We start from the raw sequence: 21,811 nt of genomic DNA, 5'->3' as shown, positions 1-21,811 counted from the left end.
CAGTCCTGAATCGGCTGCGTGCAAATGCCCAACTACTGTGCTATCTCTCCGGCCCCATTCTTCAACCTTTTTCTACCTGCAGATTGTACTTATCCTGCATATAAATTAATAGACCAGTAGTTATAGACAAGGCAGCAGACCAACCTTCTTCCATGCTCTCTCTCCAGTTCTAGGTTAAGTACTTTCTTTGCATGTGGTCGACTCAATTTGGATCCATGGTATCCTAGGTGGTCCCCTGAGTACCAGGAATGATTTCTGAATGCAGAGCCAAAAGTAACCACTGCACACTGCCATGTGTGGCCCCCCAACCCCCCCAAAAGATAAAATTAACAAAGAACAGGTCTGGACCAGAGAGAGCACAGTGGTAGAGTGTTTGCCTTGCATGCAGATGAATGGTGGTTCGAATCCCAGCATCCCATATGGTCCCCTGAGCCCACCAGGAGTGATTTCTGAGTACAGAGCCAGGAGTAACCCCTGAGCACAGCCAGGTATGATCCTCCCCCCCCCCCAAAAAAAAAAAGAACAGGGCTGCAGAGATAGCTTAACTGGCTTGGTGCATGCTTTGCATGCAGGAGCCCCAGGTTTAATCTCCAGCACAGGTCCCAGCACAGCACAGTAACCTGTGCCTGAAAGTAGGCCCCAAGCATCACCAATTGTGATCCAAAAACCTAAATGCACCCTTGCAAGAGTATTTTGTCTTATATGACACTGAACTGGGTTTAATCCTCAAGATCCCATATGGTCCTATAAGCACCACCATGAGTTAATTCCTGAGTAAAGACCCAGGAGTAACCCTTGAGCATTGCCAGGTGTGGTGCCCAAACAAAAAACAAAAAACATCAACTAAACAAAAAACGGGTGTCAAAGAGATAGTATAGGAGATAGCTTTCTTTACATGCAGCTGGCCCAGATTCAATCCTTGGTACCCTGTATCCTTGAGCACCACCAGGAATGATTCCTGAGCCCAGTGCCAAGAGTAAGCCTTGAGCTCCACAAAACAAACAAGTAGGCATGCATTCCATTTTGGGAATGCCTGCACCTCAACTTTAATTTTTCAATTTTATTAGTTTATTTGATACCATGGTTTACAAATATGTTCATAATACAGTTTTTTCTGGATTCCATGTTCTACCACCAATCCCACAACCAGTGTAACATTCCTTCCACCATTGTCCCAGCTTCCCATTCACCCTAAGTCTGCCCCTTGGCACTCACAAAGTAATTTACTTCATATTGCTTATTACAATAATTATCAAAATAAAAGCTTCAGTAAAATTTGTGAAAATTATTATACCTCACAATATGGTCATTAAGCCATTGTCTGTAGGCTTACTAAGTCATTTGTTACTGTTGAGCATTTAGTGTTATTGGTTTTATTGACCTTATGTGACTTCTATGCTGTTAGATTCAGTGCATTCCTCTGTATTGAAAATGCAGCTTCAGGGGCAGGGCGGTGGCGCTAAAGGTAAGGTGCCTGCCTTGCCTGCGCTAGCCTTGGACGGACCGAGGTTCGATCCCCCGGTGTCCCATATGGTCCCCCAAGCCAGGAGCAACTTCTGAGCGCATAGCCAGGAGTAACCCCTGAGCGTTACCGGGTGTGGCCCAAAAACAAACAAACAAACAAACAAACAAAAAAGAAAATGCAGCTTCAAGCTCCAGGAATTCCAGGATGTATGGAGCTGGGCCAATGAACGACATGCATGGCAACAGTTGTGAGATGCGGTGATCACTGTTTGGGCTTCCAGAAGTATGGAGGGGCATAGGAAAGGTTGCCCACCCTCACTCTGAGAAGACTCCCAAGTTCTCAGACCTAAAATCACCATTCCTAGAGCTTTTGTCAGTTAAATGTCTACAGATATCAGTGAAAAAGTGGTAAAGTTGGGTCATTGGCAAAGCAACAATTATGGGGTATGGATATAGCTGTCGAGGCTTCAGCAAGACAGAAACTTGGACCACCTGCTTCCCAGAGTTTTTAGCTGTGAGACTGATATATGGATAAATTTTCCTGGTTTAGTTTGCTTCTCTTTCGAGAATAAAATGAATCTATGTGGGCCGGAGCAGTAGCACAAGTGGTAAGGTGTTTGTCTTGCCTGTCTATCCCCTGGCGTCCCATATGGTTCCCCAAGCCAGGAGTGATTTCTGAGCGCATAGCCAAGAGTAACCCCTGAGTGTCACCGGGTGTGGCCCAAAAACCAAAAATATCTATCTATTTATTTATGGAGCTGGCCAAGAAGCTGACATGGTGGCAGCTGGGGCATATGTCATCATAATTCCTTTATTTTATTTCATTTTTTAAAATTTTTATATTTTTGGTTTTTGGGTAACAAACGGCAGTGCTGGGGCCGGGCGGTGGCGCTAAAGGTAAGGTGCCTGCCTTGCCTGCGCTAGCCTTGGACGGACCGCGGTTCGATCCCCTGGTGTCCCATATGGTCCCCCAAGCCAGGAGCAACTTCTGAGCACATAGCCAGGAGTAACCCCTGAGCGTTACCGGGTGTGGCCCAAAAAAAAAAAAAAAAAAACGGCAGTGCTCAGGGGCTACTCCTGGCTCTGTGCTCAGAAATCGCTCCTGGCAGGCACGGGGGACCATATGGGATGCCAGGACTTGAACCATCGTCTGTATGAGTCAGCTGCATGCAAGGCAAACACCCTATTGCTGTGCTATCTCTCTGGCCCCAATTCCTTTCTTTTAATTTACTTTCTGCACCTCCGCTCTGGAGAAGACCACATTCTCTCTTGAATACATTTCTTTCTCCTCTTATACTTTCTTTCTTTCTTTTTTTTTTTTTTCTTGGTTTTTGGGCCACACTCGGCAGTGCTCAGGGGTTACTCCTGGTTATCTGCTCAGAAATAGCTCCTGGCAGGCACGGGGACCATATGGGACACCGGGATTTGAACCAACCACCTTTGGTCCTGAATCCGCTGCTTGCAAGGCAAACGCCTCTGTACTATCTCTCCGGCACCCTCTTATACTTTTTTTTTTTTTTGGTTTTGGGTCACACCCAGCAGTGCTCAGGGGTTATTCCTAGCTCCAGGCTCAGAAATTGCTCCTGGCAGGCACGAGGGACCATATGGGGCGAGGGGATTTGAACCAATGACCTCTTGCATGAAAGGCAAATGCCTTACCTCCATGCTATCTCTCCGGCTCCCCCTCTTATACTTTCTAAATAAAGTTCTTTTTTTTTTTTTTTTTTTTGGTTTTTGGGCCACACCCGGCAGTGCTCAGGGGTTACTCCTGGCTGTCTGCTCAGAAATAGCTCCTGGCATGCACGGGGGACCATATGGGACACCGGGATTTGAACCAACCACCTTTGGTCCTGGATTGGCTGCTTGCAAGGCAAACGCCACTGTGCTATCTCTCCGGGTAAATAAAGTTCTTTTACATTATTATTGTTTCCTCCTGAAATTCTAATCCTCTACGGTAGACAATAAACTTGGAAACCTAGGTCGGTGTTTTGTCTTGCACACCACCAACCCGGGTTAGGCCTGGGTTCTATCCCCAGAATTCCATATGGTCCCCCGAGCCTGCCAGGAATGATTTCTAAGTGCAGAGCCAGGAGTAACCCCTGAGTGCTGCTGGGTGTGGCCCAAATCCCCCCTGTGTGCAATGAGAAGTGGTTTTCCTCTCTTGCAAATATTTGAGGCCACAGCTTCCCCAACAACTCAGGTAGTGGGGATCAAGGACCATGCTGTGAAAATTAAGTAGACCTCAGATATAGCTAGATGGTTGCCTTGTGGGGCTGATGGAATGCTAGTGTTCATACCATTCAAGTGCTCATGGCTACTGAAGTGTGTTGTCAAGCAAGAAAGGGTAGCATTCTGGTTCCCCATACCATCTGGGAAGCCATTCAGGAAATGAATATAAAAATTAAAAAATAGAGGAGCCAGAGCTGTGGCGCAGGGCGTAAGGCATTTATATCTGCTTTGCAAACTTTGGTTCTATTCCTCGAGGTCCCATATGGTCCCCCAAGCCAGGGGTGATTTCTGAGTGCTCAGCCAGGAGTAACCCCTGAGTGTCACCGGGTGTGGCCCACCCAAAAATTAAAAAAGAGAGAAAAATATTGTGATATGGATAATACTTTTGAGAAAGGGAAGAGTATAACAGCAGCAATTTCTGTACAATCAGACACAGGAAAGAGACTATGAAGTTTTTCCCCTATTCAATAAACCATTCATTTAAGATTAGAAGTGGATGATGGTGAGGTGTGAATTAGAGGAACACTTAGTGAATTTATGCACTCAGACATTTCCTAAAGGGCCTAGAAAAAAGTGGGGGCTGAGAAACCTACTCAAATTAACTGCTCCGGAGAGCTGTAATAGGGCATAGGGCTAAAAAATTTGTTGCTTGTTAGCAACTTGTCTGCTATTCAGATAACGAAGGAGAATCTGGAAAAACTAGGCCTAGTGGGAGTCCACATCTGCTGGGAAATAATAGTCAGAAGAATAAATGAACCTATGGCAGAAAGTTCAGCTTTCTTAATTTCAGATTAAAGAAAATATTTTTAAAATAAATAAATAAAACAACCAAACAACCAAACAAACAAACCCAAAAAAAAAAAAAAAAACAATTTAAAACAGAAAGGGAAAGAAAACAAGACTTCTGGAGCCTGTGTCCTTGACTATACAAGGCTGTTCTTGGTTGCTGCCCACATCCACATGCTTCTGTCTTCTGCTAAGAGGTAGGCTCTATCTTTATACAAAATCAACATAAAATTTTTCTTCCTCAGTGAATAAAGCAGTAAAAAAAAATAAATAAGGACTTAAGTTCATTTATCTTCTCAATCTTTTGTTCCACACAAAGTAACTAGCTTATAGGTGTTAAAATGCTATGACTAATGACTGGAAATGAGGAAATGGTGAGAGCAGAGAAGAAAGCTTCAATCTTCCTAAATCAAAAGCTTACACGTAGGAATACCTAATTGCACCTTAATTTCCTGGGTTCAAAAAGAACACTCCTCCTCCATTCACAAAGCAGGACTGGTAGCAATTAATTACCAGTGGCTGAACTGTTTGTACTGTGAATGTTCCAGTACCCAATCAACAAGCCTTCAAGATCCTCCTACCAACAATTCAGGGGTTCGTGGTATGAAAAGGATGCAGTATTTAAACCAAAGAGTGCAAATTTCTCCTTCTTTAACTTAGAAAAGGAAATAAATTGGTGAAATGTCTGTCTACTTTTCAGATTGCTTCTGGGTATTAGGTAAGTCTGTTCCAAAGAAAACAATTGCAACTGACAACTAAAAGCCTTTGCTGTTCTGCAGGCATTTCATCTAAGACAAGATCAATTTATGGTATAATTTCTTTCCACTTTAGATGCAGAGTTGCTTGACCTAGCTTAATGAAAACAGTACAAACTAGAAACCAGAGCTGTTGGCCAGTCATTCCTAATTAGAAAGAAAAGATCTGCAGTGGACACATTTCTTTTCCTTTCAGAAGATTGAACTGCAAATCCACTTCTGAAAGTTATGCCTATCACTTAACTATTCATTACACATAAAAATCACCCTTCAGAGCTACCCCTGGTCTTCAGGATAAGAATCAAGCTTCTTTGCATGAAAATATGGTGAAATGTGGGCCCGGAGAGATAGCACAGCGGCGTTTGCCTTGCAAGCAGCGGATTCAGGACCAAAGGTGGTTGGTTCAAATCCCGGTGTCCCATATGGTCCCCGTGCCTGCCAGGAGCTATTTCTGAGCAGACAGCCAGGAGTAGCCCCTGAGCACCACCAGGTGTGACCCAAAAACAAAAAACAACAACAACAACAACAAAAAGAAAATATGGTGAAATGTGACTTGTCTGAGTCTGAAGACTTCATTTTGCCTTATTTTTTAAGCAACATTTGCATTTGTTGCAAAACTACACACTGCCTCTATTCCAAGGATTCTTTTAACTTTTTCCACTTCAAACTGCTTTTTATTTGAGAAAATTTTATGCAACCCTAATATATAAATAGGTATGCAGAAGGTATACAAATCAAACACTTCTTGATAATACATCCTAAGGACATTTTTTTTTGGGGGGGGGGGGTCACACTCGCAGCACTCAGGGGCTACTCCTGTCTCCATGCTCAGAAATCACTCCTGGCAGGCTCGGGGACCATATGGTATCCCGGGATTCACACCACTGTCCTTCTACGTCTAAGGCAAACACCTTACCGCTGTGCTATCTCTCCAGCCCCAGGAAATTTATTTTAAGATAAAATTTTTAGTTTGATCCCTAGAACCATAATTTAAAAAAATCACATTATGTAATAATAATAATAATAATAATGTCTCATAAGCACATATAAGGTTTGGCATGTAGTAGACTCCCCACTCTGGCTTTAACTTGATAGACACAACTAGGTACGACCAAACAACTATAAATAAAAGCCAAAGTTATCAAAGGAGATTGAGCAAGAATTAAGTCATTCCTTTTAACATATTGCCAAAAAAGAAAAAAAGAAAAAAACAATTAAAAAAATAAAAATAGGGGCCAGTGAGGTGGCGCTAGAGGCAAGGTGTCTGCCTTGCAAGCGCTAGCCAAGGAAGGACCGAGGTTTGATCCCCTAGCGTTCCATATGGTCCCCCCAAGTCAGGGGCAATTTCTGAGACTTAGCCAGGAGTAACCCCTGAGCATCAAACGGGTATGGCCCAAAAAACCAAAATAAATAAATAAATAAAAATAAACTTAACTGGTGTCATCTCCCTTTATTTACGAAATGTGGTGAGAGTTACTCTAGACACATCCAGTTACTTAGTCCAGCAGGTCAGGTCGTAAGTCTGGTGCCTAGTATGACTACTTCAGACTGTAATAAAAACTATCTCATAAGGAATATGACTATAGTCAAATGAGGAAAGAGGGAGAGCTTTACTGCAACCACATCAAGTGTTTTGCAATCTGGCACAAAACACTGCAGAGCTGTTGGTGGAATCCACCCACACAACACTCACCTGCAGCCAAAATCCAGCTTAGACTAGATAATGAGCAGCTTTCTGCCTTTACCAGAACAATGGTCATACCAGCAAGATATGAACATCTCTAATGTGAAATAACCCTTGACCAGTGGGCAGCACCACTGAGATGACACCCAGCAGCTTGATATAAGCATTCCTCAGCCAGTGGGTGCTGTCTGCTCATCGCACCAGCTTCATTGCTGACAATTCACATGTTCCAAGTGCAAATACATATTTTAAATTTCTCTGCTCCTTATTCATATAACATGCTTACCTCTAAAGAGCCATTGGTACTCAGATCACCTAGTACCTTGGAATCATTCATTTCCGGCTGCAATGACACTATAGGTAAAACTACTTCTTTACTGGAACTCTCTCTCTTCTGAAGCTTCCTGATTAACCTCTGCTGGTTACTCAAAGATATCACAGGTTTGAGTGGAGCTTTGGGTGGGTCCTGTCTCCTCCAAGATGCCCTGTTCCAATCTAGCCCCAGAGAATGTGGTACGTCATCTCCAGGTGGAAAGCCCAAATAATCTGCAGTGTGAACTTTTTTTAAAAACACCAGCATGGAATTAGAAGACTCTGTCCTAAAAGTCTGGCAGCTCTGGGGCCTACTGCAGTCTGCTTGAATGCATATCCCTTCTAACCACCAGAAGGCATGGCAGGCAGAGTCCTGGCAACAGGCAGTCCAACATGACTGGAGAGAGGAGGTTCCTTCAAAAAGCTGGAGGTGATTTTCTCCCCCAGATCTCAGGCCAACTCCAAACTGTTTCTTCGCCTGCTGGCACCTGCTCTCACTGGCATCTAAAAACAAGAATAAAAATATTTTAAGATGAAATAAAAACAGCAACTACTGCACTGTAAAGAGCCCTGAACACCAACATCTGAGGCTATTTTGAAGACTGGTTTTTAAGAGGGTGGGAAAGCTGTCTAGTAAGTGGAACAGAAAAAGCAAGAGTGTGATTTTGGCTCAGATATTTTAGCTCATAGATGTACTATTTTGCATGCATCACTGGTTGCCCTTCTCAATGAGTCCCTTCCACATAGACCTTTTACACAAAACTCCAGTTCACAACACTGAAAAAACAAAAAATTTATTCAAATGAAACTGTCTTCTAGAGCAATGTTTCTCAACCTTTGTCTGATCATGCCCCCTTCTAACCTTGTTTCTTTCCTTATGTTCCCCCGTCTTGGTTGGTCCTTAACAATAATCCCATACACACCGAGTCAATTTTCAATGTGACCCCCTTTGGAATAATCCTGAGAACCCAAATGCTAGTCTAAAGGGAGGACTGAAATTGAACCATATCTCCCCTCACTCCGCCCGCCCAGTTATTTGCAGGGGCAATGTGAGGGCTAAGAGATGAAAATACCAGGTATTTGGGGCTGGAGCAGTGGTATGGAGCAGTAAGGCATCTGCACCTAGCCAAGGACGGACCGTGGTTCAATCCTCTGGCATCCCATATGGTCCCGCAAGCCAAGAGCGATTTCTGAGCGCATAGTCAGGAGTAACCCCTGAGCATCACCAGGTGTGGCCAAAAACCCACAAAAATAAATAATAAATAAATAAATAAAATACCAGGTATTTTAATAGGCTGAAATACTTTCCACCACTGACTTGACAGCAATACACAGTAAGTATTATGATTCTCCTGTAGGGTGCAGGTTGATACATTGTCTGCCAAAATGAAATGAATGGTTCTGCCTATCACAGAGTAAGCCAAAGAAAGTAGTCAGGTTTAACAGAAATTTTCACATGATGGGTCAATGGATTAAGTGCTTGTCTAGCATGTAGCTGGCATAAATTTGATCCCTGACACCCGATAAGGTTTCCCCAGCCCTGCCAGTGATCTCTGAACACAAAGCAGGAGTAAGTCTTTTTGTTTTGTTTCGTTTTGTTTTTGGGCCACACCCATTTGACGCTCAGGGGTTACTCCTGGCTATGCACTCAGAAATCGCCCCTGGCTTGGGGGGACCATATGGGACGCAGGGGGGATTGAACCGCGGTCCGTCCTATGTTAGCGCTTGCAAGGCAGACACCTTACCTCTAGCGCCACATTCCCGGCCCCAGGAGTAAGTCTTGAGCACTTCAAGTATGGTTCAAAAACAAAAATAAAAAATATTTTCATCATGAGACAGATTCTGCTAGAATGACCTCCCTAATAAGACAAGTCATGTCATAATGAGAAAAAAAAACAAACGCCTGGGGAGCTATCTCAATGGGCTGGAGCACATGCTTTGCATGTAGAAGGAATCTAGGATTAAATCCTTGGTACTATGGGGCTGGAGAGATAGCATGGAGGTAAGGCATTTGCCTTTCATGCAAGAGGTCATCGGTTCGAATCCCAGCGTCCCATATGGTCCCCCGTGCCTGCCAGGAGCAATTTCTGAGCATGGAGCCAGGAGTAACCCCTGAGCACTGCCGGGTGTGACCCAAAAACCACAAAAAAAAAAAAAAATCCTTGGTACTACATGGTCCCTGAGCACTGATTAGATCATCTCTAAAACACTAAGCACAAAAGAAAAGTACAACAGTGACCTACTATGGTTAGCTTAGATAACATTCTGCATAATATTACTTATGGATAAATTTCAGGTTTACTTCAGGCACAGATTTTTCTGAAATATTAACTCATTTTCATAGATATTATCAAAGCATGTTTTAAATAAAATCTGTATTCCAGAAGCTTATACAGGAGTTAAGATCTTTGCCTACGTATGGCTGACGTCATTTCAGTCCCCAGTACCAGAGTCCCTTCAAGTGTCACCTTCAGAGAAACTTGCAGAGTTAGAAGTAGTCATTAGCGGCTGGAGTGATAGCACAGCAGTAGGGTGCTTGCCTTGCACATGGCTGACCCACGACGGACCTGGATTCGATGCCCAGCGTCCCCCAAACCAGGAGCGATTTCTGAGTGCATAGCCAGGAGTAACTCCTAAATGTCACTGTGTGGTCCAAAAACCAAGAACCACACACACACACACACACACACACACACACACACACACACACACACACACACACACACACACACACACACCAGGAGTAACTCCTAAACGTCACTGTGTGGTCCAAACACACACACACACACACACACACATACACACACACACACACCAGGAGTAACTCCTAAACGTCACACACACCTATTAAGCACCATCAGGTTTGGCACCAAAAAAACCAAAAACTAAATAAAAGTTGATATAAAGAGTTCATTGAACAGGGCAGTAATGGATGAGGGGTGGAGGAAGCATATCTGGCTTTGCTCAGGGAACCATATGGGATGACAGGGATATAGCTTGGATCAGCTGCATGCAAGGCAAATTCCCTACCCACTGTACTATTGCCCTGGTTACATCAAGTTCATGGTAATGTCTGAATTATAATTAACTGATGAGGTAGAAAAGGAATCTTCGTAGCCAAGTGGCTCAGCAGTGAAAGATGCATGCCCAAATTCAAACTCTAGCACCAGGGTTATAGATTGATCTCTGAGCAGTCAGAGTAAGCTCTAAGCATAGGCAGGTGTGTGCAAAAATGAATGAATGAATGAATGAATGAATGAATGAAAAGGGAGGGAGGTAGAAGACTGACTAACCAGAATCTCCAAAGGAATTAATATTTTTTTTTTTTTTGGTTTTTGGGCCACACCCATTTGATGCTCAGGGGTTACTCCTGGCTATGCGCTCAGAAGTCGCTCCTGTCTTGGGGGACCATATGGGACACCGGGGGATCGAACCGCGGTCCATCCTAGGCTAGCGCAGGCAAGGCAGGCACCTTACCTCTAGCGCCACCGCCCGGCCCCGGAATTAATATTTTTAACATCTTGATTTAGACCTTCCATCCTACAGAACTATTTGACTTACTGAATGAAGAGTGTATCTCTGCCCGGGAAAAAGGTGGTTCAAGGCTATAATGGGCCTAGATATAGGAATCACTAACATGTGGGAATGTGTTGAGGTTTTTGCCTAGACTGGATAAAGACATTCAGATACCACTGAGGGCATATGAACAGTTGTAAAGCTGAAAATGTATTAGAATCTGGTATTTGTGGATTTCTCTTGACCAAATCTTGACCAAAAATTAATCACCCAATTAGAGCAAGGAAGAGAGAACTAGGGGGAAGTGCTAGAAGATCCACCTTTATGAGGACTGGCTTTTAAAAAGATGTCAACTGTAAAGACAAATACTTTTGAAATACTGCTTTCCAAGACTGAACAAAAAGTGCCATGACAGAAACAAATATAGGGTCTGGAGCAGGAGTACAGCAGGTAGTATGCTTGCCTTGCACATGCTGGCCTGAGTTTGACCCCTGCATCCCAAATGGTCATCCAAGCACTGCCAGGGTTGATTCCTGAGCTCAGAGCCAGGAATAATAACCCCTGAGCATCTCCTAGTAGAGAGGAAAAGAGCTAGAGCAAACTAAACTTCACAAAGAAGTAGCACTACAGCATGAGAAAATCATCAAATATAATTCTTCCTTTACTTATATCCTCCTTTATTATATATCAGAGAAATTATATTAGTGAAAAATACCATAAGTGTAAAAAAAAGTGTATGATAGCCTTTATAAACAGCTCATCTCTTTTATTTATTTATTTTTTAGTTTTTGGGCCACACCCAGTGATGCTCAAGGATTACTCCTGACTATGTGCTCAGAAATCACTCCTGGGTTGGGGGACCATATGGGGGATCGAACTGAAGTCCATCCTAGGTTAGCAAGTGCAAGGCAATTGCCCTACTGCTTGTGCCACTGCTCCGGCCCCAGCTCATCTCTTTTAAATCATCACAGAATTAGCAGATTACCTTTAGATAAATCAAATGTACAAAATGTCTCATGAGCATTGAATTATTATCAATAAACTTATTCTAGAGAAACCCATATAATGAATGTAAAAAAACTTTCTGGAAGGATGCTATTCTTTCAAGCCATTAGAGATTGTAAAAAAGTCTTTGCTCAAACAACTTTGAGAAAGAATTTGTAGGAAGATTTATAGGAAATCTTTATTCATCAATTAAACAAATACATGATAAAGAAAATATTTTCAAATGTAATGAAGGGGGACTGGAGAAATAGTATAGAAGGTATGATGCTTGCCTTGATTGCTGTCAATCAGGGTTTGATCCCCAGCACTTCATACAGTCTATCTGAGCTCTGCCAGGAGTGATCCCTGAATTCAGAACCAGGAGTAAGCCCTGAGAAAAGTCAGGTATGACCCATAAACCACATATAAAATAAAATAAATATGGTGAATGTGACAAAGCTTTCAAGAATAACTTAACTGTGTGAGAACACTGGGAAACCATACTGGTAAGTAACTATGTTGGTGGGGCTGGAGAGATAGCATGGAAGTAGGGCGTTTGCCTTGCATGCAGAAGGACGGTGTTTCAAATCCTAGCATCCCATATGGTCCCGAGCCTGCCAGGAGCGATTTCTGAGCATAGAGCCAGGAGTAACCCCTGAGAGCTCCCAGGTGTGACCCAAAAGCCAAAAAAAAAAAAAAAAAAAAAAAAAGAAACCATGTTGGTTAATGAATTTGGAAGAGTTAAGATTGATTTTCGGGCCGGGCGGTGGCGCTGGAGGTAAGGTGCCTGCCTTGCCTCGCTAACCTAGGACGGACCGCGGTTCGATCCCCCGGCGTCCCATATGGTCCCCCAAGAAGCCAGGAGCAACTTCTGAGCATATAGCCAGGAGTAACCCCTGAGCCTCACAGGGTATGGCCCAAAAACCAAAAAAAAAAAAAAAAAAAAAAAAAAAAAGATTGATTTTCACTAATCATTAAAGAATACATATAGGATATGACCCTATCATTACAGCAAACTTATAAATTCTTTCTAAAGGTATACATCCTTTGCAGGACATCAGAAAACTCGCAGTGTAAATAAACCACAACAGCAGAATGTATCTGAAACTTTTATGAAGAAATTAATCTTATTGGACATAAGAGAATAATAAACAGTAAAAAACAAACAAACAAAAATATGCACTGTAAGAAATGTAGTAAGTGGGAAAACTTTCAGGCACAGTGCAACCTTATCAAACATTAGGAAACCCACCCTGAAGAGGCTGGAGAAACAGTATCATAAGTGAGGCGCTTGCCCTGGAAGCAGCTGACCAGCATTCACATGTCATCCCAAGCAGCAAGACAAACATAATTCTTGAGCACACAGCCAGAAATCAGCCCTGAGTACCTCTCTGAGAGTGCCCCCCTCCAAAATAAAATATCCACCCTGAAGAAAAACCTTGTGAGTACAATTAATATGAGAAGACATTCTCCCATAGCTCAACCTTTAAGGAAATAAGAATTATAAGAATTGGAGAACGAACTCAAGGGTTGAGTATGTCTTGCATGCAGGAAGCTTGGGTTTGAGCACCACTAGTAGCAGCCCCAATCCCTTAGAGCCAGGAGTATCCTGACTGCCACCAACAAAACCAAAAAGGAAAATCTAATGAAGAGCTATTAAATATAGTGTGACAGTTCATATAAAAGTAAGTTAGTATTTCTGAGCATCAAAAAAAGAGGCATTTGATAAATCCCAAGTCTTTTTATTTTCTTTGGACAAGCACACTACCTCTAAGCTCTACCCAATAAATGATAATCTACTATTATTTTCGAGAACTTTTCAACTATAAGGATTTTCATTATGGTAGTCTGTATTAGGGAAATATTTGAAGAACCAAAATACTTATCTATATAGTTATTATTCTAGGTTACAGATGAACACAATGAAGTTTATATTGCTATAAAAATCGTTGAAATATGGGGCCGGAGAGATAGCATGGAGGTAAGGTGTTTGCCTTTCATGCAGAAGGACGGTGGTTCTAATCCTGGCATCCCATATGGTTCCCCGTGCCTGCCAGGGGCAACTTTCTGAGCATGGAGCTAGGAGTAACCCCTGAGTGCTGCCGGCTGTGACCTAAAAACCACCCAAAAAAAAAAAAAAAATATATATATATATATATATATATATCCTCATACTAAGTTTAAAAAGCTGAGAAAACTAGTGGAGAGTGTGGTGCTGGAATGTTTTAGTTATGAAATTCTACCAATAAAGTTTTGTAAACCATATATGCAAAACAAAAATAAAATAATTTAAGATAGTTGTAGGGCCAGGGAGTTCAGCTCAGTGGTAAGAGGCACATTTCATCCATGCACGAGGTTCCACATTCAATCAATGCACTGTATGATATCTTCACTACTATAGGATAAGCCCTGAAGAAGCCCAGAACATCACTGAGATATTCCTTTGGCTCTAGAACTGCTAAGCCTAAGCAGTGTCACATCACTGGACCCTAGCATTGAAGTATCTAGGTTGGTTGAATATCATCCGAATGGTTCCTGGGCATCCTGAACACTTCCCCAAAAGTAAGTTTTAGAAAATCTATTTTCTTATTATCTTATTTATATTTTTAAAGGAAGACTTTTTTTTATACATGAAAGTATATGCATTCAAAAACATAGATCCGGGAAATAAAAGGAAGGCAGGACCTAGGAGATAACTCAAAGAACTAGTGTGCATGGTTGGCATAAATAAAGTCCCAAGTTAGATTTTCAATACTCAGCATGACATGACCCTCTGTGAGTACCACTAGATGGCTCCAGCATCATGAGCACCAGTAGAGTAGTACTGGGTCCCAAGCAGTACCGCAATGCCAGGCCTAACCACATGCCCATATAGTTGATCTCACTGGAAGTGTAGTCCCTCAGTACGTGAATACTGCATGGGAAGGCCCCACAAAACATAAAAATTGAAAGAAGGAGGTTACTTGTCTTGCATGCAGCCAACCCAGTTCAAGTCCTGATATCATAGATATTCTCCAAATCACTGACTGGAGAGATCCCTGAGCACTAAGCGAACATTGCTACGTATGCTTAAAAAAATCCCTCTTGGGGCTGGAGCAATAGCACAGCTAGTAGGGCATTTTGCCTTGCACACAGCCAACCTGGATTCAATCCTCAGCATCCCATATTGTCCCCAGACCCTGTCAGGAACGATCTCTGAGCACAAAGACAGGAATAGCCCAAGAGTATGGCCCAATCTCCCCACCCCCCAAAAAAAATCCCTGAAAAATATTTTAATTAGGGCCAGAGTGATAGCACAGTAGTAGGGTGTTTGCCTTTCACGCAGTCAACCCCAACGAACTTTGGTTTGATTCCTGGCAACTCATATGGTCCCCTGAAGCCTGCAAGGGCAATTTCTGAGCATAGAGCCATGAATAATCCCCTGAATACCGCCGGGTGTGATCCAAAAAACAAAATAAAAAAAAAAAAATTTAGGGGCCGGAGAGATAGCATGGAGGTAGGGCGTTTGCCTTTCATGCAGAAAGACGGTGGTTCAAATCCCTGCATCCCATATGGTCCCCGGAGCCTGCCAGGAGTGATTTCTAAGCATACAGCCAAGAGTAACCCCTGAGCCTGCCAGGGGTGATTTCTGAGCATGGAGCCAGGAGTAACCCCTGAGTGCTGCGGGTGTGACCCAGAAAACAAAAAGAAAAAACAATTTTTTAATTAAAATTATAAAAAGAAGGAGGCCAGAAAGATAACACAGCAGTAGGGCTTTTGCCTTGCAAGCAGCTGATCCAGGACAGACCGGTGATTCAAATCCTGTCATCCCATATGGTCCTTGGAGCCTGCCAGGAGCTGAGTGCAGAGTCAGGAGTAACCCCTGAGCACCGCTGGGTGTGACTCCCCCCCCCAAATTATGGAAAAAAAAAAAAAAGCAAAAAGTTGTTGGTTTGGGGGTCACACACACTGGTACTCAAGGCTTACTTCCAATCTTCACTCAGATGTCACTACTGGTAAACTCCGGGAACTATGAGGTACCAGAGACAAAACCTGGGTCAGTGGCTGGAGAGATACCGACCCAGGACCGACCTGGGTTCAATTCCTGGCATCCCATATGGTCCCCCAAGCTTGCCAGAAGTGATTTCTGAGCACAGAACCAAGAGTAACCCCTGAGCATTGCCCTGTGTGGCCCCCCCAATAAACCTGGGTCAGTTGCATGCACAGCAAGCACCTTCCTTATCCACTGTACTATCTCTCCGAAGCACCTTGGGATGAGGCCCAAATCTCCCACTGCCAAAAAAATAAAAAATATTTAAAAATAAACTGAGTAGGGGCTGGACAGATAGCATGGAGGTGTTTGCCTTTCATGCAGGAGGTCATCGGTTCGAATCCCGGTGTCCCATGTGGTCCCCCGTGCCTGCCAGGAGCAATTTCTGAGCCTGGAGCCAGGAATAACCCCTGAGCACTGCGGGGTGTGACCCAAAAACCACTAAATAAATAAACTGAGTATGGGGCCAGAGATGTACTTCAAATGTAAAGTGCTGGGCTGAAGCAATAGTAGAGTGGCTGGAGTGGGGAGATGGGGAGATATTTGCTTTTCATGCAGGTGACTCAGATTGGATCCCCAACATCCCACATGGCCCTTAGCCTGCCAGGAGTAATTCCTGAGTGCAGAACCAGGAGTAACCCCTAAGTACTGCTGGGTGTGGCCAAGAAAAAAAAAAGAAGTAAATTGCTTGCCTCGCATATGTAAGGTTCAGGGTTCAATCCTGATACCAAAAAAAGTTCTAATAAAATCAAATTTATATGGGACTAGAGAGATGGCTCAACTGACTAACTACATGCAGGAGGCCTGGGTTTGATCCCAGCACCTCTGGGAATAACCTCATCCCACTCTTAGCATCACCAGACACCAGGCACTAATTAATTAAATTAATTTTAATATAATGAAATATAGGACTTCCCTTCATTCAACTTTATACTATGGCTTCAAATACTATCTACTCTTACTACTGTTCTCAAATGCACATTCCTAATAATGCCAGATCAGAAAGCTTCTCTGTTGTCTTTTAGGTGATGATATAAAAATGATAGTTCTATACCTCTCTGTTATATAAAATAAAACTAAATGCAAACTCAATAGAGTAGGCCTTGACTGTGTGGTTTTTGGGTGGTGACCTTGAATCTAACACAAAAAAAAAATCTGTGTGACAAGACCTCAATTTCTCACTTTACTCTTCAGACTCTGATCTATATGCTCAAGTTATAATGGCCTTACTTACAATTTTTGAAAAGAATTTTCTCTCCCCTTCAAAGAGAAAAAAACTAAAGCCAAAGGATGCATGAAATGATTCAAGAAGAGGGGGAGAAAAAAAGTATTTAGGATTCATCCTTTTGCCTTTTCTTATCCAGCCTGGATTTTACAGTATATCATTTCAACTTCTTCAGTACTGATATTAGTTCCAGTGTGTATGAAGACAGCAGACATGGATGGATCTAACCTGAGAACAAATGGAAATCAATTCCACAACTACACAGATTAGTCAGGCTGTAAATCAATTCTCCATTTCTATCAGTATTGGACTTCCCTACCAACCATCCCTTATATTCCTACCTCCATTTACTCATTTCTAATTCCTATTCTTTTCAAACTTCAGATGCCCTTCCCTTCTACTTCTCTATTAACCTTATTTCTGTATTCATTCAGCCACTTTACAAATAATACCAAGCATCTGTTTCATTCTAGGCATTGCTTGATACAGCTTATAATTTAGACAAAGGAGACAGATTAAAGACACAGTTGGGGCCTAGGGAGAGCTCAGTAGTAAAATAAAATGTCTGCCTTGCAAGCCTGAAAATTTAGTTCCTAGCACTTCCCCACATATCCTGAGCACAATTCCTGTGACACTGTTATTTGAGATCTCAGGTGCCACAGCACCTGAGATTATTTGTTCAAAGTATTTTGAATGTCTCCACTAAACTGAAAGTTCCACATGATAAAACCACATTTTAAGTTTCTTTTTTCTCTCACCACTGTATCTCCAATTCTAATATATGTCTTGTCACATTTCATTATGTTACACAACCAGTAAGATCATGGCTATTCTAGCTTGTTGGTTGGGAGTCACTTCCAGTGATGTTGTACAGACCTTATGTTGCCAGGAATCAAATCCAAGCCTCTGGCATGTAAAGTATGTGCTCAGTTCTTTGAGCTGGACCCCAGAAAATCTTTTTACATGCATGTGTATGTGGTGGAATGAAGTATTAATAGAATGAAAAACAAACTATCAGGAAATCAGGTAGTCTTGTATCAGGTGGCTCATACCGAAGGCATTCAGGCTAATGACAGCATTTTAAGGCAACATGAAGCCCATATGCCATATTAAATTATGAGTGGTGTATGCGTGTGAATGATTAATTGACAGATGAGTAATGATAAAAGGTAGGAAGTGGTACAAGCCTCAAAAAGCTTAAGTATTTTACATGAAAGTGACGAAAAAATGTACGTTCAGGAAGTGGCAGTGGGGGCTGAAGAGAAAGAACAGCAAGTAAGGCTTGCTGCCAGGTTCAATTCCTGGCATCCCATATTGCCCCCCAAACACCGACAGGAGTGATTCCTGAGTGCAGAGCCAAGAGTAACCCCTAAGCATTGCTGGTGTGCCAAAAAAGCAAAATAAAGGAGCCGGAGAGATAGCATGGAGGTAGGGCATTTGCCTTGCATGCAGAAGGACGATGGTTCGTGTTCCTGCATCCCATATGGTCTCCCGAGCCTGCCAGGAGTAACCCCTGAGCACTGCCGGGTATGACCCAAAAACAAAAAAAAAAAAAAACAAATAAAAGAAAAAAAAAAAAAGGAAAAGCAAAATATAAAAAGCAATAGCAATAGCTATTGAGCAATAGCACAGCAGGTTGGACATTTACCTTGTGCACAGCCAACCCGAGTTCAATCCCCAACATCCCACGTGATCCCCCAAGCCTGCTAGGAGCGATTTCTGAGTGTAGAGCCAGGAGTAACCCCTGAGCACTGCCGGGTGTAACCCAAAACAAAAAAGGAGATCACACCAAAGTCAAAGGTATATGGGATATGGGACAATGTCACTGCCTCCACACTAATAAAGAAAGATTATATTATTTTAATATAATAAAAGATTCCAAAAGATATTATTTTTCCAAGTGTGAACAGAAAGAGGTATTAACTATATAATAGAAGAGTCAGAGAGATGGCAAGGGGCTGGAGCACATATTTTGCATGCAAGAGGCTGAGATTTGATCCTAGACATTGTACAGTTCCCTGAGCAACACCAGGAGCAATTCCCAAGCACTTCAATGAGTATAGCCCCTAAGCACTTCTGGCCCCAAAACAAACAAATAATCAATAACTTAACATTGATTCTTTTCACAATTAAAAAGTTGAGAAGAGGGGCTAGAGAGATACCATGGAGGTAGGACATTTGCCTTGCATGCAGAAGGATGGTGATTCAAATCCCGGCATCCCATGTGGTCCCCTGAGCCTGCCAGGAGTGATTTCTGAGCGTAAAGCCAGGAGTAACCCCTGAGCACTGCTGGGTATAATCCAAAAAGCAAAACAAAACAAAAAAAAGTTGAGAAGAGGGGATAAGAGATAATGAAAATGGCTGGAATATAAGACTTGCACACTTGCACCCCAGGTTTAATCCCCAGCATTGCAGAAACCCCCAAATACTGCCAATTGTGGGTCCTCAGTACTTACGTAGGTACTGCAATCTAGAGTACACTGGGCACAGTTTAAAAAAAAAAGTTAGGGCTGGAGTAGTGGCACTAGAGGTAAGGCCTTGCAAGTGCTAGCATAGGATGGACAGAGGTTCCATCCCCAGGAGTCCCATATGGTCTCCCCAAGCCAGGAGCAATTTCTGAACACATAGCCAGGAGTAACACCTGAGCGTCAACAGGTGTGGCCCAAAAACAAACACACAAACAACAAAACAAAGAAACAAAAAAGAGTTAGGAAGAGAGAGATAAGTGCAGTCAATTTTAAAATTTATTTATTAATAAATAAATACTAATTTTAATAATTTTTAATTTATTGACTGATTGGTTTTTGGGCCACACCCAGCATCGCTTAGGGGTTACTCTTGGCTCTGCACTTAGAAATCGCCCCAGGCAGGCTGGCGGACCATATAGGATGTGGATGCTGGGAATTGAACTAGGTCCCTCCCTGGTTGGCCACATGCAAGGCAAATGCCCTACTGCTGTGCTATCTGGCCCCAACAGTCAATTTTTTTAAGTGGAAAAGAAAATGAGGGAAAAAATAGAAAACCATTATTGATGCAAAATGTTGAAAACTGTGAGGCAAATCATGGAGAATGTCTTATAAACAGACCTTGGGAGAAACAAACTAAAACTCAAGAAAAGATCAGAGAAATTTAAGAGAATCACAATGTTGAAAGGCCATTACTAGCAGTTCTGGTTAAAGGCATATCTTCTTTAAAAAAAGAAATAAGTGCAGTAAGAGGGGCTGGAATAATAGTACAACAGGTAGGCAATTGTCTTGCATGTGGCCAACCCAGGTTCAATCCCTTGTATCCTGTATGGACCCCTGAGCACCATAAGAGTAATAATTCCTAAGAGTAGAGCCAGGAGTATCCCCTGAATACCACCAGGTATGGTCCCAAACCAAAACCATACTAACTAAAAGAAATAAAAGAGGAAGAAACTATAAAACCTAGTTTGTCCTACAAAGGTCTACTTTTGCTCCCCTGGCTCCTGAATAATATCACAAAAGCTATACAATTATATGGTGATATGAACAGAAAATGTTTCATAACCCAAACATTCTATGCTTTTGTGAGGTGACCTGGAAACCTCTAGATCTATTACTCTGAACTAGACAGAACATATTCAGTAAGGAAAGAAAGGAAGAACAACCTGGAGGTTCAGACAAGCTATTTCAGACTTTCCATGCTTTATTCTGTATATATTTTCTGAGGTGGGGAAAACCATACTTAGTGGTACTCAAAATCACTCTGAACAGTACTTAGTGGACCATGCAATACCTAGCCTCCCTAGGGGCTCAAAGCACTGGCTCCAGACCTTTGAGCCATCTCCCAGTCCTTAATTACTATATTTTTAAACTTTATGTATTAATTGGTTCTTGAGCAACATCCAGCGGAACTCAGGGGTTACTCCTGCATTCAGAAATCGCCTCTGGCAGGCTTGAGGATGCCCGAATGGAACCGGGTCCTTCCCCGGTCCGCCATATGCAAGGCAAAATCCCTGCTGCTGAGTGCTATCTCTCCAGCCTGATTGCTATATTCTTAAAACTATACTAGAAGGTCTAGTGATTAATACAGCAGACAGGTTGCTTGCCTTGCATGTAGCTGACCCGGCTTCAATCCCTTGTACCATGTATGGTCCTTGGAGCACCACCAGGAGTGATCCCTGAGCACAGAGCCAGGATATGTCCCAAAATATTGCTCAGAGGTTACTCATAACTCTGCACTCAGAAATTCCTCTGGCAGTGTTCAGAGGAATTATTATATGGGATGTCCAGTAACAACTGCAAGTTAAGCATGAACAGTGCAAGGGCAAGCACCTTACCCTCTGTACTATCTCTCCAGGCCCTCGCAACCCCATATTTTCCCCCCTATTTTTTTAATGATACTAAAGGGGGCCAGAGCAGTGGCACAAGCTGTAAGGTGTCTGCCTTGTGTGCGTCAGCCTAGGGTGGTGTTTGATCCCCCATGTCCCATATGATCCCCCAAACTAGAAGCAATTTCTGAGTGCATAGCCAGGAGTAACCCCTGAGCATCACCCGGTATGGCCAAAAAAACAAACAAAAAAAGATACTAAAGGACTAGGAAGATAATGCAAATGGGTGGAACATAAATGCAACAGCATCAGGTTTGATTTCCAGCAGTTGGCAGTCACACCTTCCAAGCACTGAGTCCAGAAAAGCCCCTGAGCATTGATAGGTATGATCCAAAAGCAAATAAAAATGCTAACTGAGGGCTGGAGAGATAGCACAGCGGCAGGGTATTTACCTTTCATACAGAAGGACAGTGGTTCAAATCCCGGTGTTCTATATGGTCCCCCGAGCCTGCCAGGGGCAATTTCTGAGTAC

General features: G+C 42.7%; 1 protein-coding gene across 2 annotated transcripts in view; it reads right to left on the bottom strand.

Moving 5' to 3' along the window:
• The window catches only part of KIAA0319L (KIAA0319 like), a 151,504-nt gene that overhangs the window by 83,180 nt on the left and 46,513 nt on the right, over positions 1 to 21,811 (bottom strand). For both annotated transcript variants that reach the window (XM_049774655.1, XM_049774654.1), the window contains exon 3: positions 7,205 to 7,734. In XM_049774655.1, the coding sequence (XP_049630612.1) occupies positions 7,205 to 7,734 (530 nt within the window). The remainder of the gene's footprint in view (positions 1 to 7,204; positions 7,735 to 21,811) is intronic.

The sequence above is a fragment of the Suncus etruscus genome, chromosome 6 (genome assembly GCF_024139225.1).
Source record: "Suncus etruscus isolate mSunEtr1 chromosome 6, mSunEtr1.pri.cur, whole genome shotgun sequence".
NCBI lineage: Eukaryota > Metazoa > Chordata > Mammalia > Eulipotyphla > Soricidae > Suncus > Suncus etruscus.
Note: the sequence above shows the minus strand (reverse complement) of the source record. Positions and strands in the feature narration are given on the sequence as shown.